The following is a 16,565-nucleotide window of genomic DNA, read 5'->3' as shown; positions in this document are numbered from 1 at the left end:
TTAGGGGGGTGGCTCATCCCCCTTGAAGGTCAAGTTAATTTAATTTAATTTTATTTTATTTTCTATATTGCGCCAGATCACAACAAAAGTAATTTAAGGTTACATTTCCTATAGAACAGGTTTACACCTTGTTCTTTTATTAAACAAACTAAATGGTCATACGACGGCATGTCATTTCTGTCTCTGGATGCGCGTCTACAATTTCTCCTCTGCGAAAACGCGGACGGGATCGCGGAGTCCGTTCATAAAAACAGAATTTACTCTTTAGCACGGAATATCACGGAATTCGTCAGTTTTTGGATGAGTAAATCAAAATTGGGTCTGTCACTTAAATCGAATCGCGATATGGACTAATGTGTGTGAATATTAAAACGCAAAAAGATGGTTTAGATATGAATCCTGCATGTTCCGCTTGGCTCTGTATGTATGAATGGCGGAAACACGTTTTTTTGTTTACTACACAAATACTGAAGCACACGTGAGGCTCGTGGTGATTTTCTGCCTCTGCGTCTCATTATATGATGATATGACACATGAACTTCATCTCCAGAGCTGCTGTGAGAGTCATTTCATGGGAATTTTACCATTTCATTTGAGAAAACTAGCATCATATCATACTGTATACACACAGAAACTTCCCGGCAACATGGCAAAATAAAAGTACGGTTTAATGTGTACAGTGTTGCCAACTTCTTTCAGTGGAAAATAGCAAAACCCCACTTGAAAAGCCGCCAAATGTCGCTAGATGACGTCACGCGCTAATTAGCATATCCATGACGTCATATATGCTAAATCTAGCGACAAAGTCACTAAGTTGGCAACACTGAACGTGTAACAGAAATATATTACTCTTGTATTATTTTTTTTTACAGTATAAAGTACGTCTTTATATATTTCTATTTCTGGCCAATTGAATTAAATGATAAAAATAAATATTATAACCAGATTAACCACTTAATTGTCAAAAAAAACAATATCAGGAAATATCAGTTTACATTTCTAAACATTAATTTTGCCATTAATCGTAATAATCCAGTGAGATTTTTGTGTGGAGCACAGGCTGTTCAAACAGAGATGTGATCTCTCCATCATTCAATCCAGTCTGTTTTAAGAAACAGAAAAAACGGAGACAGACTAAATCCAGAAGAACTGTGGCAACATCTCCAAGATGCTTTAAGAGACCTACACCTACAAAGCTATAGTACTGTTAACATTTTTAGGCAGTTAGGCACATAAAATGAGGATGCTGTCAAAAACAATATCATAAATAGATTTTCTTTATCAAAGAACTTCTATTAACTAAAATAAATAAGCATTTGATGTGACCATCCTTTGCGTTTAAAGTAGCTTTTGCCCTATGTGCACTTGTGCATAGTTTTTCAGGTAGCTTTACAGGTAGGTTACTTGAAACATCTTGAAGATGTTGAAACAGTTCTTCTGGATTTAGTCTGTCTCAGTTTTTCTGTGTCTTCATGTCATTCCAGAGACAGACTGGATGATGGTGAGATCAGATCTCTGTGTGGAGCACTGGCTGTTGTCAGACTCCTTGTGCAAACAAAAATCTCACTAGATTATTACAATTAATGGCAAACAGAATGTTTGGAAATGTAAACCAATATTTTTTACTGACACACTACAGCAAAAGATAGAAATAATTTACTTTAAACCATTTTTTAGCTGGTGAAAATACTAGTGGCCTAAGACTTTTGCACAGTACTGTATATATATATTTTTATAATCTTTTGAAAAAAAGTTAATATCTGCAATATTTTAAGTTTTTTATTTGCTGATTGACCATTGGCTTGATGCGGAATGGATGGATGTAGTCTACTAGACTAGACACAAACACACGAGAGAGCAGGTTGATTTTGTGATGTCATTAGCATAAAAAGAGGGCGGGATCTGTGATGTTAGATGGCGATGAAGGTCAGAGAAACAGATATTTAGAGTGAGTCTGAACATACGGCAGAGCAGCACATGCGTGAGAACTGCTGATGGAAAATGAATTTATAGACAACACCTCCAACATACATTAGTCAAGGTAAATCCTTTTCTTTGCTTTGCTTTCTCACCCACTGTTTTACTCTTGTTGGGTCATCAAATCAGTTGATCTGTTATTTGGTTTATGAATAAGAACTATTAATTATGGTCTGGCTATTCACTGTGTTTAATAATGCAAAAGGTGTTTTATGGATATTATTATGAATAATATTGATCAGTGTTCTTTTTTAATTGTGCTTGCTGTCATTTTAATTTACGTGTACATATATCAAAGGAACATGCAGTTGCCATATTAAAGACTTTATGTTTTATGAACAGGATGTTCTTGTTGTTTCCAGTTTGACTAGGTCAGTACATATTCATATTTCTTAGGAGAGCAAAAGTTTTTTTTTTATGATCCTTCATCTAGGGCATAAGAAGGTCCTGTAGCTGAATTTAGAAACTGCCGTAAACATTGCTCATCAGCCACCAAAGTGTGATTTGTATTCATTTTTGATCATATATTATATTACTTCACTGTATTTTTATACAATTATTTGACTATTTGTTTTTGGTGAAACTATCCAGAGTGTCTTTAAATGTTTGGAAGTTAAAGTATGACATAATTATAAAGTATAATAATTTTTGTTAATATTTTTTACTTTTATATTTTCTGCTTTTATGCAAATTTTAGTTAAAGTTCTAGCATGTTATTGTGTGTTTTGTAATTTTTATGTTTTTTTTTTGTTTATATTTATATTTTTATGTCTGTATAGCTTTAATTCATTTTTATGTTGGTTTTAGTTATTTTAGTACATTAAGTGAAACTAAATGAAAATGAGATACGTTGACTTGTTAACTAACATGCTTTTTATATTTTATTTCAGTTTTTTTCAAGTAATGGTAATGTTTTTTATAGTTTATTTTTAGTTAACTATAATAACCTTGGTATATCAGTAAAATAATATAATTTGAATATCTTTGATTGTGTAGAAATGTATTTATTTACTTATTTTTAAAGTTACCTGCTAACTATCCTGCAAGTTTTGTTTTCTCTCCAAATCCAAAGCCTGGTTAGTGTAAAGTTTTGACTAAGCCTGTGTCTGTCCAGCTGTAGTTCTGCTGACTAATAATCAGACGGGAATAGGCTAAATTTAGGCAGAAGAACCATCGTTATATCTGACAGACAAAAAGACTTACAGCATCTCCTGAACACAAACACACTCACACAATTCCTCACTATTGAAACAAAATACTGATGATGGTGGTGTTTTCTCAGAGTGAAATGAGAAGGAAGGCTGAGATATTAGGGTGTGTAGCACCGAGAGCGGTGTTGAAATCCATCGCATTAATAATGGATGGGAAATGGCCGCTCTGACAGTTCACAAACGGCCGTAACATCATTAAGGATCACTTAGCAGGAGCACTTTTCCCGCTTGCGCCACGCACAGCCCATAAACACAGGAAGGGCTGATGTGGAGATGTATGGGATGCTTCATTCCTGTGTCTGCCTCCTGCTCCTCTCAGTAAACCAAGAGTTTGTCCCATGTATTTCTGTTTCCATGTATTGTTTCTGGCAGTGTATGCAGTCCCCAATAACTCAATAGTCCTTTGGCTTTTTTTTTTTGGCATATTCCACAAATACAGTATATATTGTTGTGCTAGGCATAAGAGACATCGATTACATCTTGTTTTGTGGTTAGATAAACTAGTCTTTCCAAATCCGTATGACCTTTGTTCATCTTCCAAACACAAATTAAGATATTTTTGATGAAATCCAAGCTTTCTGACCCTGCATAGACAGCAACACAGCTGTCACATTCAAGGTCTAGAAAGACAGTAAGGACATCATTAAAATAGTCCATGTCACATCAGTGGTTCAATATTCATTTTATGAAGCTACGAATTTGCCTAGCAAACATCAAAATGTATGTGTGATGGTTGCTGCAGTGAGCTGAGGTGATGTTACCAAGATCATTTGCTCTCACTTGGCCTGTTATGTTACATCTCCACTGCAGAGCTGCCTACAGATGGTGTGTGTGTGTGTGTGAGTTTATTTAGTCATAGTTTGGGGACAAATTTATTCCCAGAAGAGGGCTAAATAAAATAAAACATCTCTTTAGGGACATCGAGGGATGTCCTCAATTGGAAAATAGTGCAAAAATAATTTTCATAATCAGTATATTAATCCGTTGTCAACATGATACATTTCCTTAAGAACCAAAAAATATATTATGTAGTAAGGATGTTGTTAAAATAGTCCATTTGACATCAGTAGTTCAACTAGGGGTATGCAATTAAAAAATGCAAACAAAAAAAAAAGATATCTTGATATTTCATGGGATTTTATTGATAATGATAGACCATATTTTGTGGACTGTGTTATGTGCTGATATCTTAAGGACTACCATGGACAGCTGACTTCTGAATTTTTTGATATTTTTCATATTCTGTGTGGTCAGTTCACAGCAGTGATATAAATTAATCTTTTCCAATAAGTTTGAATTGATTTTTATACTTTTATGGAGATTATTTACTTAATAAAGCCATTTCTTTTTCTAAAAGTGTGTATCATCTTTTGAGTCAAATTCTTACATTTGGGCTGTTACCAAGCAAATGAAATCAGTATTAACTAAATTCAGAGGAAACTCAGAAGCTGCATCTGAAGTGGCGTTTAGATGTATTTACACACTGTAAAACGCAATAGACCAATTATAGGTTTCTAAACATTCGGGATGTGCACATCATGGTTGAAGAAAACACAGGAGAGATAGCCTTTACAGCTAGAGAATTACACGGATACGGTACAAAATAGTTAGATTTAAAAAGATTATAGATTATATTGATTAGATGTCATATTACAAGAGCTTGTCACTCAGTGATAAGCACTGTTATTCAGTGAAATTGATGTTAGATAGTGGTATAGTCTTACAGACCCGAAACAGGGATGACGCTATTTGTGGGCAGAGCATATCTGGTGACAGAAAATGACAGTTTTCAAGTGGCAGTCTATGGAGCCATGGAATAAAAGAATAAAAAAGGTAAATTGGATTTTATATTTCAAAATTCTGACTTTATTCTCGCAATTCCGAGATTATATCTCACAATTCTGATAAGGTAAAACAATCATCGTTTATATCCCACACTTCTGGCTTTTTTCCTTCAGAATTGACAAACTCACTATTTTTGAGTTAAATAAAGTTATAAAGTTAGGAGATATAAACTTGCATTTGCCAGAAAAAAAGTCATAATTGTGAGAAAAATAAATGTTATGTAAAAATGTTAATAGTAATAGGTTTAAAAAATATTTCATGCTGTAATACAATGAAATACTGATACTGGCTAATACAATCCGTTCCCTATGAACGGCATATATGAATATTATGTAGACCTATTGTTTAAATCAAATTTATGCTTTAAAAGTAGAGTAATCATAGCAGTTTTCATCTATAGTCTGTCCGTTTAAACATCTGTGTTTAGCTTCAAATGGCATATTTGATGATCATATTCTATAAAAATTATTTACATTCCGATTTTGACATCAAAAAGCACAAAAAAAATGTTTCTCTTATTCCATGGATTTTACCCATTTACCTCCCAGCTGCCAAGTGACGTAACTGTGACGTCCACTCTGAATTAGTCTATACAGTGCTGTGGCTGTGTTCTAAATTATTTTTGTTGGTGAAATAGAGCAAAAACAGGAATTACTGAGACTAAAACGTAGTCTCTTAATATTAAGTTCTTGTTTGTTGAACTGTTGTATAAAATCAATATCACATTTGTAATCATGCTAACTTTTGGAGAAAAAAACAGCACTCTTCGTGTGATATTGATTACTATATGAAATGATATAAATATATACATTTTCTGCCCCCATATCTTGAATTATGTGATCATTCTAAATGCATTTTAATAGACTGAATCATGCAACATACGTGCACTAGTTTAACCAAATTTACTAGACTCTCGGATTTCATCAAAAATATCTTAATGTGTGTTTTAAAGATGAACAAAGGTCTTACGAGTTTGAAACAACATGAGGGTGAGTAATTAATGGCAGAATTTTCATTTTTGGGTGAACTGTCCCTTTAGGGACAATGGGCAATAACTACAAGGTTTTAATAATATTTCAAATTTTATGAGAATAGTGAAGTTCAAATGATTTTCCAGTAGATGAATTTTAAAAACACTGACAGCCAGTCACAATCCACCGACTTCAAAGAGCTCATGCCTTTAAAGCATCAGTCAACAAAACTGTGGAATGTGCTTATAATATCATCCATTATGGATGCTATAGTTATCTTTATAGTTATCATTCTTGGTATGAATCTCTTGAATGTTTTTTTTTATGTTTCAGGTATAAATCTAACTATATGCAGGGAAGTGTTTTGTTTAAACCTATTTAAACAGACAAACCAAGTGAGACATTTAGATGGAAAATATTGCTCAGCTTAATTTGTATTTGAGTTACAGTTGTTGTTTGGGTTGTATGGGAGCGTCTCAAGAGACTCGTCCTTTTTTCATGGGACTTTTGTTCACGTTGGTCTTTCTCTCTCTTCCCATACCTGTCTCTCTCTCTTTTTCCCTGTGTCTTCCTCTCCTCCCTCCCATGTGTACCGCTCGCTTTGTTTGAGGCTGTTATTTGGAGCTGACAGAATCAGGGCTGAGTTTCAAATATAGGAGGAAGCATCGCCATAGCCTCACCAACCAGAAGAACGTCTCCCATCAGCCCAGAGCTTCCATTCATTCTCTCCTCTGTTTTTTCTTCAACAACATCGATTTCAGCGACCACCTTCATCATTCCACCCACGGCAATGTGGTTTTTACGCACGGAGGCATTTGCTTATCTTTACAGTGTTATGCCATGTCTATGTCTTATTATTCCCGGCCGCCTCACAACGAGGTGCTGTTGTTTGATAACCTCGGGCGTATCTTGATGTTAAAATATGAAGGTGTCTGATGGATAAATGATATCCATGATGCAGTGAATCTATGAAGATTACGCACGGAGAGCGAGATGATCTATGTGCTGTAAGGGGAAAGGAGAAGCCGCGGGGTGGGGGGGAGGGATTATGTGCTATATTTGGTGTTGCAGTGAAAGCAGGAGTGGGTGTGAACCAACTTCATCTGCCATCAGAGGCTCGCTAAGAAAGGGGGTGAGGGGTAAACATCTGCACGCAGCTGAGTTGGGGCTTTGGACACGGGAGGAAAAAGAGGGTGTGGGCTTTTTTTTGCAGAGCAAATCAAGTTCTGTTCTTTTCCAAAACAATGGTGATGTCATAATGGTAGCAGACGAGTATGACGATGATTCAAAAATGAGAAGTTATAGACGTTATGGTCGTGTGTCCACCAAAGTGTTTTTAGTAGGGCTGCCTGTTAATAGTTGACTAACTGTAAGTCGACGGGAAGAGGCTTGGTCGACCAAAATTTTACAAGTCACTTAGTTGCAGAAAAAAAAGTAAAAATCCACAAGAAGCGGCGAAATCACACAATTCAAACGATCACCTATCATTAGTTGACCTCAAATATGGCTTTTCATCTGAAAGATGTATATAGTAGCAAATTTATATGGCCACTCAATCTAATTTTAACCTAGAAAAATATGCGCTATTGAAGTGTCTGTGCGAAGTGTGGAAGCGGAATAGTAGCGTGCTCACTGCATTACAGATTGAGGCGCCAGTGCGCACGCTTGCACTTAAAATATTCCGTCATTTTTGGTCATACAGATCAAAGTAATACATCTTTTGAATCTGTAAAGACTCTATGTTTGTTTGTGTGCACTCAGAATAACAATGAAAGTTGCACTTTTAAAGCAAATAGGATGCGCTTTCTGCCGTCTCTGTGAACTTGAGCACAAAACTCCGTGTACACTTGCCTTACAGACATGAAAAATATATCTATAGAGAGTGAAATGTCTTCTTTGACTACTGTGGAGATGAGGAGTCTGTGTCACCGACTTCATCTCTAAAGCTGAAAACAAAGAAAGTGCTAGTTTATCAATAAATTATTAAAACATTAATGCAGTCTCCTTGCTCTTTTTCCCTGATACATTTAGAATTGATATATCAAGATTTTTTGCGTGTGCTTGAGCGTTTATTATGTAGGCAATTAAAGGGGTCAAGGGGTTTGGTTAAAATTTCTCAGTGGTAGTGTAAAAAAAAACTTTTTACCTTGTCAAAATCAGCCCTTTTTAGAGCGAGCGTTCAGTTGCATGTTCCTTTAAATGCTAATGAGCTTTACTCACCCCGCCCCTCTCTTCTGTGATGTGACGAGCCGTAATGTTTACTTTAGCCACATTTAGCCGTGAAACTTGTTAACTAGCACATTATTAAGAAAGGTGATTTGCAAAGATGCATAAAACCCCTTTATATTCACTTCTGCTGTAGGTGAAGGTAGATCACGAATTATTTTTGTGAACATAGACGCATTTATGAAGATCAATCAGCGTATTTCCTTCAAAAACTAAAGTAGCGTTAATCCTCTGCGTCTTCAGCGGCTCAGGTGTCGTGAGTAAATGATGACAATGGCGGTCGGACTGTTCTCAGCTCATTTAGGGCGAGTTTAATGGGTCATTGGATGCTGAGTTCACTTTTACATGTTGTTTGAACATTAATGTGTGTTGGCAGTGTATGTACAAATGTACCCTATAATGATAAAAATCCATGCAGTGGTTTTTAATTAATCTGTAACAATAATATTCCCTTTTTTAAATCGAGCCATTCTCAGATGCCTGTCGTTGGGGCGTCACACCAACAGAGGCCGCTCCCACGATAGTTGATTGACATGAGCGTCTTACCTCAGATCAGCTGTAACAGTCCGACCACTGTTTCGATGCTGAAGCAGGGATGTAAGTTAGACAAGAATATCTCAGATTGCGCAATTGAGGTGTTGTGTTGCTGGATGTAATAATGAACATAGTGGTCATTGTTTACTCCCGACATCTGAGCCATTAAAGATGCAGTGGATTACATTTGTTTGTGAAGGGAATGCACCTCCCGATCTACATAAATGCGTCTATGTTCACGCGAATCATTCATGATCCAGCTTCACTTACAGCAGAAGTGAGTATAAGAGTTTTTTTGTAAATCTTTGCGATCGCCTTTCATAATAATGTGCTAGTTAGCAAGTTTAGCGGCTAAACGCGGCTAAAGTAAACAGGCTCGTCACTCCACAGAGAGAAGAGAGGGGCGGGGCGAGCAGAGTTTATTTGCATTTAAAGCAGCCTCGACCAGAATGAGATGATTTTTGCAGAGCTGATTTTGGCAAGGTAAAAAGGGTCTTGTTTAACACTACCATTGAGAATTTTTAATCAAAGTATATTATAGACTTTTCATTAAGACCCTAAAGAATCATATCAACTTGTGGAAAATGGGCATCCGATGACCCCTTTAAGGTAAGATGGCTGTGTTAATCAACTATCTTGGGAGCGGCCTTGGTCACACCAACAAGAAGCTGAGAATGGCCTGATTTGAAAAAGGGGATATTACTTATAAAGATTAAAAAAATATCACTAGATGGATTTTTATCATTATAGGGTGGTTGTGTACACACACTGCCAACCCACATCTATATTCAAACAACATGTAAAAGTGAGCTTTGCATCCGATGACCCCTTTAAAGGCTCATTATTATGATTTATATGGTTTGTTCATAAACGAGTGACTAATAGTCAACTAAAGCTTAAAATGAACGACTGCTAGTAGACCAGAAAAATCTTTAGTCGAGGGCAGCCCTAGTTTTTAGCCAGCTAAAAATGCCATGCACTCTGCTGAAAACTTTTTTCTTTGGTGAAGACATGAATATTCGCAGATAAGCAATATTAACTTTTTCATTGTTGTTTAGATGTAACGCAAGCAGGGTGTGGCGGTTGGTCGGTGTGATATTAGTCCCACCCCTCCTCCGCTGTGACTGGTTAGCTGACTAAAAAATTACAGTGATGAGTGTTACATTTTACCTAAAGTTGAAAATTCTTGTTGTCATGAGCATTGTAGTGTTTTAAGCCAATGTCATGACAAATATCAGTAGACAGGAAGGATTTGGTTTATTCAGATCATACCTTTATTCAATACAAACCGGACAACAGAAGACAACAAGAGACGACAGTCCAAAATTTCTACCGATTGACAAATTTCTTCCGGTTAATCACGTCTTCCGATATATCGCCCACCCTTAGTCTATATAGCAAAGAATTATTGTTCTTTATTTTTAGAACGAACCCTTAACACTGAGTTACCCTTAGCATCCAAGTCATTCTTTATTTGCATGATAAAATAGCCAAACAAATAGCCTTGGTCTATTTAGGTCTAACATTAAGTGATATCAAGAGAAACGGCCCAGTAAGCAAAAACCTAGCAACAACCTAAAACACCCTAGCAACCACATAAATCACTCTTAACACCTTGGCAAACACTTAGCAATGTGCTAAAAAAATCACTCAGAACTCCCCAGCAACCACAAAGCAGTGTGCTGAAATCTTAATCTCAGAACTGAATACACATTACAAATTGAAATGTACAAACACATGACATATTTTCTTTGTATTGTTTTCGTGTGCCAATATATCTCCATCAAATCAATATCCTTCATCAATAAGACAGAGAATAGTACAGTGGTTCTTGAAATGCTCAATTATGTATTTGTTATGAGGAAGATTAATTACTATTGTGGAAGAATGCTACGCAGAGACAGTACGCGATGACACGGCGCTCACAATGAAAGAGCTGAATCTGCAAAAACAAGCCTTCTGTTCAGAGCTGGAGAGAGTTAAATATGCTAATGTCTGCACTTTCTCGCCTTTTTCTTCTTCCGTCAGCTGTCGTGAATATAGTCGATAAGGGTGTGAGTGTGTGTGTGCTTTACCTCATCCCTCATCAATGTGGTATTGTTCAAACAAAATGGTAGAACGCTGGGTATATGGCACTGATTTTCACTAGCATGCGTTATGGAGCAGATTAAAGGGATAGTTGACCCAAAAATGAAAATTGTGTCGTTAATTAGTCACCCTCATGTCGTTCCAAACACATAAGACCTTCAGTCATCTTCAGGACACAAATTAAGATATCTTTGATAAAATCCGAGAGCTTTCTAACCCTGCGTAGACAACAACACAACTGACACGTTCAAGACCCAGAAAGGTAGTAAGAACATTGTTAAAATAGTCCAGTGCATAGTGCACGTTTTCTTTTTTATTTTAAATATGCATGCATATATTCATTACACAGTGTTTTCAGCATATGTTGAAGCAGATTCAGAGTCTCTTGTCTTCGTCAGTTTTTTTTAACTTTCGCTTTCTGTATAGTGAATTGACTGAAGTTAAGACATTCACTGGCATAACTAATGCGCAAAGTTTTCACGTTTCTTGTGTGATATCCCCCCCATGCGTATGTATCTTAAATGCGGGGAGACATGAAAGAGGAATCAACTCGGTATGCCGCGCTGTCTGAAACACGTCTCTATGGTTGTGCGCGCTTTGGGTGTGTGCAAGAACAGAGCGTAAGTAACGAATTGAGTTTTGTTTCATTTCTTCTTCTTGTGGTTTTAAATAGCTTGAACGTGTAAATTGTCAAATTAATCTGCAAATCACATGCCGAACGGTGAGGTCTGGACCTGGTTCGTACTATCATGGATCACCTGTGATCCGTTTAAGCTCTAACGGATTATATGACAGATCAGAGCAATCTTTTATTTACTAATTTAACATGAAATCATCAAATTGTTACTCCATATCATTCGCATACAAATCAAGCATTTTTTTAAATCGAGTACTCGAATTGAATCAAGGAATCATAACAGCCCTACATTAATGTCATCAATGGATGCAAGAACGTCTGTCCTTTTGCACAAAGGAGCCAAATGCTCAATATTACAAATGCATTGACCATATAATGTATATAACACAACATATATAACACAACCGCTGGGTCAAAACAACCGAATTGCTGGGTTTGGAAAAGCACTTGGTTGTTTCTAACCCAGCATTTTTTGGAGTGCAGGTATTATATTATAATCTGTAATATTATATTCATTTTACATTTTTGTTATAAATGGTCCTCTTTTAAAGGGGTCATGCAAAGGTCACTTTTTCATGTTGTTTGAACATTAATGTGTGTTGGCAGTGTATGTACAAATCTACCCTATAATGATAAAAATCCATGCAGTGGTTTTTAATTAATCTGTAAAAATAATATCCCCTTTTTCAAATCGAGTCATTCTCAGATGCCTGTCGTTGTGGCGTCACACAAACAGAGGCCGCTCCCACGATAGTTGATTGACATGAACGTCTTACCTCAGACCAGTTGTAACAGTCCGCCCTCCTTGTTTCGATGCCGGAGCAGGGATGTAAATTAGACAAGAATATCTCAGATTGAGCGACTGAGGTGTTGTGTTGCTGGATGTAATAATGAACATAGTGGTCGTCATTTACTCCCGACATCTGAGCCACTGAAGATGCAGTGGATTACATTTGTTTGTGAAGAGAATGCAACCTCCCGATCTACATATATCCGTCTATGTTCGCGCAGGTCATTCGTGATCCAGCTTCATCTACAGCAGAAGTGAGTATAAGTTTATTTTATGAATCTCTGCAGTCTTTCCTAATAACGTGTTAGTTAGCAAGTTACACAGCTAAAGTAAACAATCTCTAAAAGCAGCTCGTCACTCCACAGAGAGAAGAGAGGGGCAGGGCAAGCAGAGCTTATTTGCATTTAAACGAACAATCCGTCAGAATGGGATGATTTTTGCAGAGCTGATTTTGACAAGGTAAAAAGGGTGTTGTTTTACACAACCATTGAGAATTTTTAACCAAAGTATATTATAGACTTTTCATTAAGAACCTAAAGAATCATATCAACTTGTGCAAAATAGGAATCCGATGTTATGGTGGAAAGAGGAAATACTGACACAAGTTTTCAGTATAGATGCGGACACAGCTGAAAAAGTTGTTGGTGGTGTTGATGCTAGTACAGTGTTTTCTTAAGCTTCCTTATTCTCGTCCACAGTGAGATTCAGTCATTTTCCCCCCAAAGCATTCTGCTCGCTGCAGCTTGGCTAGTCCTGAGGTGCACATTTTCATCCCTCCCTCCATTTTTCCTTCTTCTAACAGCTTGTACCACCCGCTTGCATTTTCATTTGTCTCCTGAGTTCCACTCTCTCTCTCTCTCTCTCTCTCTCTCTCTCTCTCGTCTTCTCCCTCCCCGCTGTGAGGTTCTGAGGGCAGTCATGACTGCTCTGTTTTGGGTGCTGGATCTCTGTGTTGTTTTTGACTGCCATTGAGCACCGTTTGATCACTCATGGACTAGGAAAAAGTGGACAAGTAAAAGGCCACTAACCAAAGGACTATGCTTTGAGGGTATTGGGGTCACTCTTGAGCTCAGAGAGAATGAGATAGCGTTACAAACAAACCACTAACCATTCTCCTGAAGAAGGTAAGTGGAATTTACCTGGTTGAGAATTTGTTAACAGTGAATTTTAATGTCTGAGAGACTGTTTTTATTGTTTTGTATGATTAATAGGAATTAAGTTTTGTGAGGGTGTTGGTCGGGATGCTTGGATTTTAGAGCTGGATTTCACGTCGTTATCATCATGGTTATGGAAGTTGTTGGCATCGCTTTTCAAAAGCAAGTTCTGCTGTTATTGGCATATTTCAGTGTTTTTTTGTTTCATTTATTATAGACAAATCGTTGTTCTGATCGTTACATGACTGCCTCGGGCTCACCGCTCTAATGCTGTAGTAATCTGTCACCTTAGAGGCCGTACAGATGAAATCTGAGGGTGTTACGATCACTATGCCACAGATCACTGTTGTGTTAATGAATTACCAACATTTGTAGTGTACCTGCTCCGTTTTTAGCCTTGTGGAATCTGTTAGTTATACATTTCTTTGAATTGTTTGAAGCTGGCTGTGCCTATTAGGACTGTACAGACCATTGGAAAAGCATTTGATGACTCACTGACCATAAGCTTTTTAGCTATAGTGTTGTCCCAGTCGTTGTACAGAAAAAAGAACAGCGTTTTATGCTTTTTACAGATCTTTAAATGAGGATATACTGCAACAAGAGTTTTATGAACATTCACATTTTCTCACACTAAAACACAAATACTCATCCAATTTTACTATGTAATGCTGTAAACCACACAGTGTTTAAATATACATTTCAATACAGTAGATTTACACTTAAAGGAGAGGTCAATTTCCAAAACTAAGATTGACATATAATGTACTCACCCCCTTGTCATCCAAAATGTTCATGTCTTTCTTTCTTCAGTTGTAAAGAAATTATGTTTTTTGAGGAAAACATTTCAGGATTTTTCTCCATATAATGGACTGATATGGTGCCCCGATTTTGAACTTCCAAAATGCAGTTTAATTGGGCTTAAATGATCAAAATGCGGTTGTATGTGATCCCAGCCGAGGAAGAAGGGTCTTATCTAGCGAAACGACTGGTTATTTTCATTAAAAAAAATACAATTTAAATACTTTTTAATTTCAAACGCTCGTCAAATTATATGTGCAATTTGTTGGCTGCACATCCATGAAATGAATCTCTCATTCCACCACATCCCAAAGGTGCTCTATTGGATTGGGATCTGGTGGCTGTAGACAGGCCTGGCGTCAAGGGGGGGCTTAGCCCCCCCATGACGTCCTGAAGCCCCCCCTGCAATGATCTGAAGGACTGACCCCTTCACCTCTGGAATACGATATTAAACGTGAAAAGCTAAACCGAATGCAATTTCAACCGAGGGGTACCCCTTTCCGATCTGATTTGTGCCACCTCAGATTCTATTTGACCCACTCCAACCCCCTAAAACTGATCCATTTTAACCATTCGATGCAGACAGTCACCAGTGTATTTAAACTTTAACTGCTAAATTCCAACGTGCTTTTACGCCTTGTCTGGCACTGAACCAAATAGATGCGCTCTGTGCTTTTAGCCCATATCACAACAATTCAGTGTTTTCAACCACATAAAAATAATGTTTCAGACATTTAAAAATAATTACTAGAAAAAAAAAGACATTTGTTAAATACACACTGACGTTTGTGAGTTTGTTAATGCACTGGTGTGTAAGGAAAGCAGCAATAATAGTAATAATAAACCTTTCAATAAAAATCTGACAACGTATTTTATTCACCCCTCCGCATTAGCCCCCCCGAGAATCATCCAAGCCCCCCCAGGTCACGTGTCCGGGCACTGGGACTGACTGTAGAAGCCATTTGAGTTTAGTGAACTCACTGTCATGTTTAGTAAACCAGTTTGAGATCACAAGATCACAAGATTGGTACACTGTGTTCAAGGAATGAACATGGTCAGCAACAATATTCAGGTAGGCTGTGGTGTTTAAATGATGCTAAGGGGCCCAAAATGTGCTAGGAAAGTATCCCCACACAATTACACCAACAGCAGCCTTAACTGTTGATACAAGGCAGAATGGATCAACGCTTTCATGTTGTTCATGCCAAATTCTGATCCTACCATCCGAATGTTGCAACAGAAATCAAGACTTATCAGACCAGACAACCTTTTTCCAATCTTCCGTTTTTTTAGTTTTTTTTGCCTTCATTAGGACAGGACAGTAATTTAGACAGGAAGAGATGGGATTCAGAAAGGTCCACAAACGGTGCTATATATCGGTACGCTGCCTACAAGGCTACTGGCTCCGACTCCCAAACTTCTGTTGTCCGGTTTTGGTGATCCTGTGTGAATTGACCTATCGATAAGCCTGTCGCTCACTCAGAGAAACAAACATAGTTGCTAACTGTCTTACAATGGCAGCTGTCAGTGTGTTTATGTTACATTTTAAACACAGAAGGACCATCATGCAAATGGGACTTAAATATGCCGTGGAAAAAAATATTAAAATAAATATGTAAAAATACAGATCACAATCTCAATGAAATATCCCGGATTAACACTGTTTATGTACCACAGTGTAAAATTAAAATTAGTGTAAAATTAGTAAAATTAGATTAAATTAATTTACATTTAACCATTTAATATGGAGAGACACTAAAATGTAGACGTTTGTTTATGTGTTTTTGACCCTGTGAAAACAGTTTGCAATTTAGGTTTGTACATTAGCTTAAACTTGTTAACTTTAACGTTAGTTAAAGTTTTAGCCAGAGATACCTGGATGACAAGATGACATTACCGTTCCGCTTGAGCAGATGAAAATGGTAACTTGATGAGTGTATGACAACCAGAAAATGAACATTTTCGTCTTTATTGGGTTTGGGGTTGAATGCCAAGGGACATTTTGGTCTGTTTTGGTTGGGTTTAGGAAATGGAACAAAATAAATTCCATTCCCTATCATCTCAGGACACGTGAAATCAGAGTTACAAATACCCCAGGCACATCATTTTTCCATTTTTGTAGCATAACACCATCAAACCGATGATAGCTTCGGACCTTCAAATGTTGCACTATGGCACGGAAACCTAAAGATGTCCGAGTTCCGTTCCCTGTGCAACTGATACTCAACTGTAATAGGCTCATCTGTGTTCGAGGGGAGGGGTTTACCTATAGGTCAACTGTAGCCTCAGTTTCCGGTTGGCACTCGTTGTCTTCTGAGCCCATCTGCTTTAAGG

The 16,565-nt window shown here is 37.2% G+C and overlaps 1 protein-coding gene across 5 annotated transcripts in view; it reads left to right on the top strand.

The window, feature by feature from the left end:
- cacnb3a (calcium channel, voltage-dependent, beta 3a) overlaps positions 1-16,565 on the top strand; it is a 47,321-nt gene that overhangs the window by 10,792 nt on the left and 19,964 nt on the right. Inside the window, exon 1 of one of the 5 annotated variants that reach the window (XM_051096307.1) lies at positions 12,474-12,533. The exons of the other annotated variants lie outside the window; for them this stretch is intronic. Within the exon in view, the coding sequence (XP_050952264.1) occupies positions 12,489-12,533 (45 nt within the window). The 5' untranslated portion in view covers positions 12,474-12,488. Of the gene's footprint in view, positions 1-12,473; positions 12,534-16,565 lie in introns of those variants that run through there. 5 annotated transcript variants of the gene reach the window in all.

This window comes from Labeo rohita, chromosome 23, assembly GCF_022985175.1.
Source record: "Labeo rohita strain BAU-BD-2019 chromosome 23, IGBB_LRoh.1.0, whole genome shotgun sequence".
In the NCBI taxonomy this organism is placed as follows: Eukaryota; Metazoa; Chordata; class Actinopteri; order Cypriniformes; family Cyprinidae; genus Labeo; species Labeo rohita.
The sequence above is the reverse complement of the archived record's forward strand: the minus strand, read 5'-3'. Positions and strand labels throughout refer to the sequence as shown.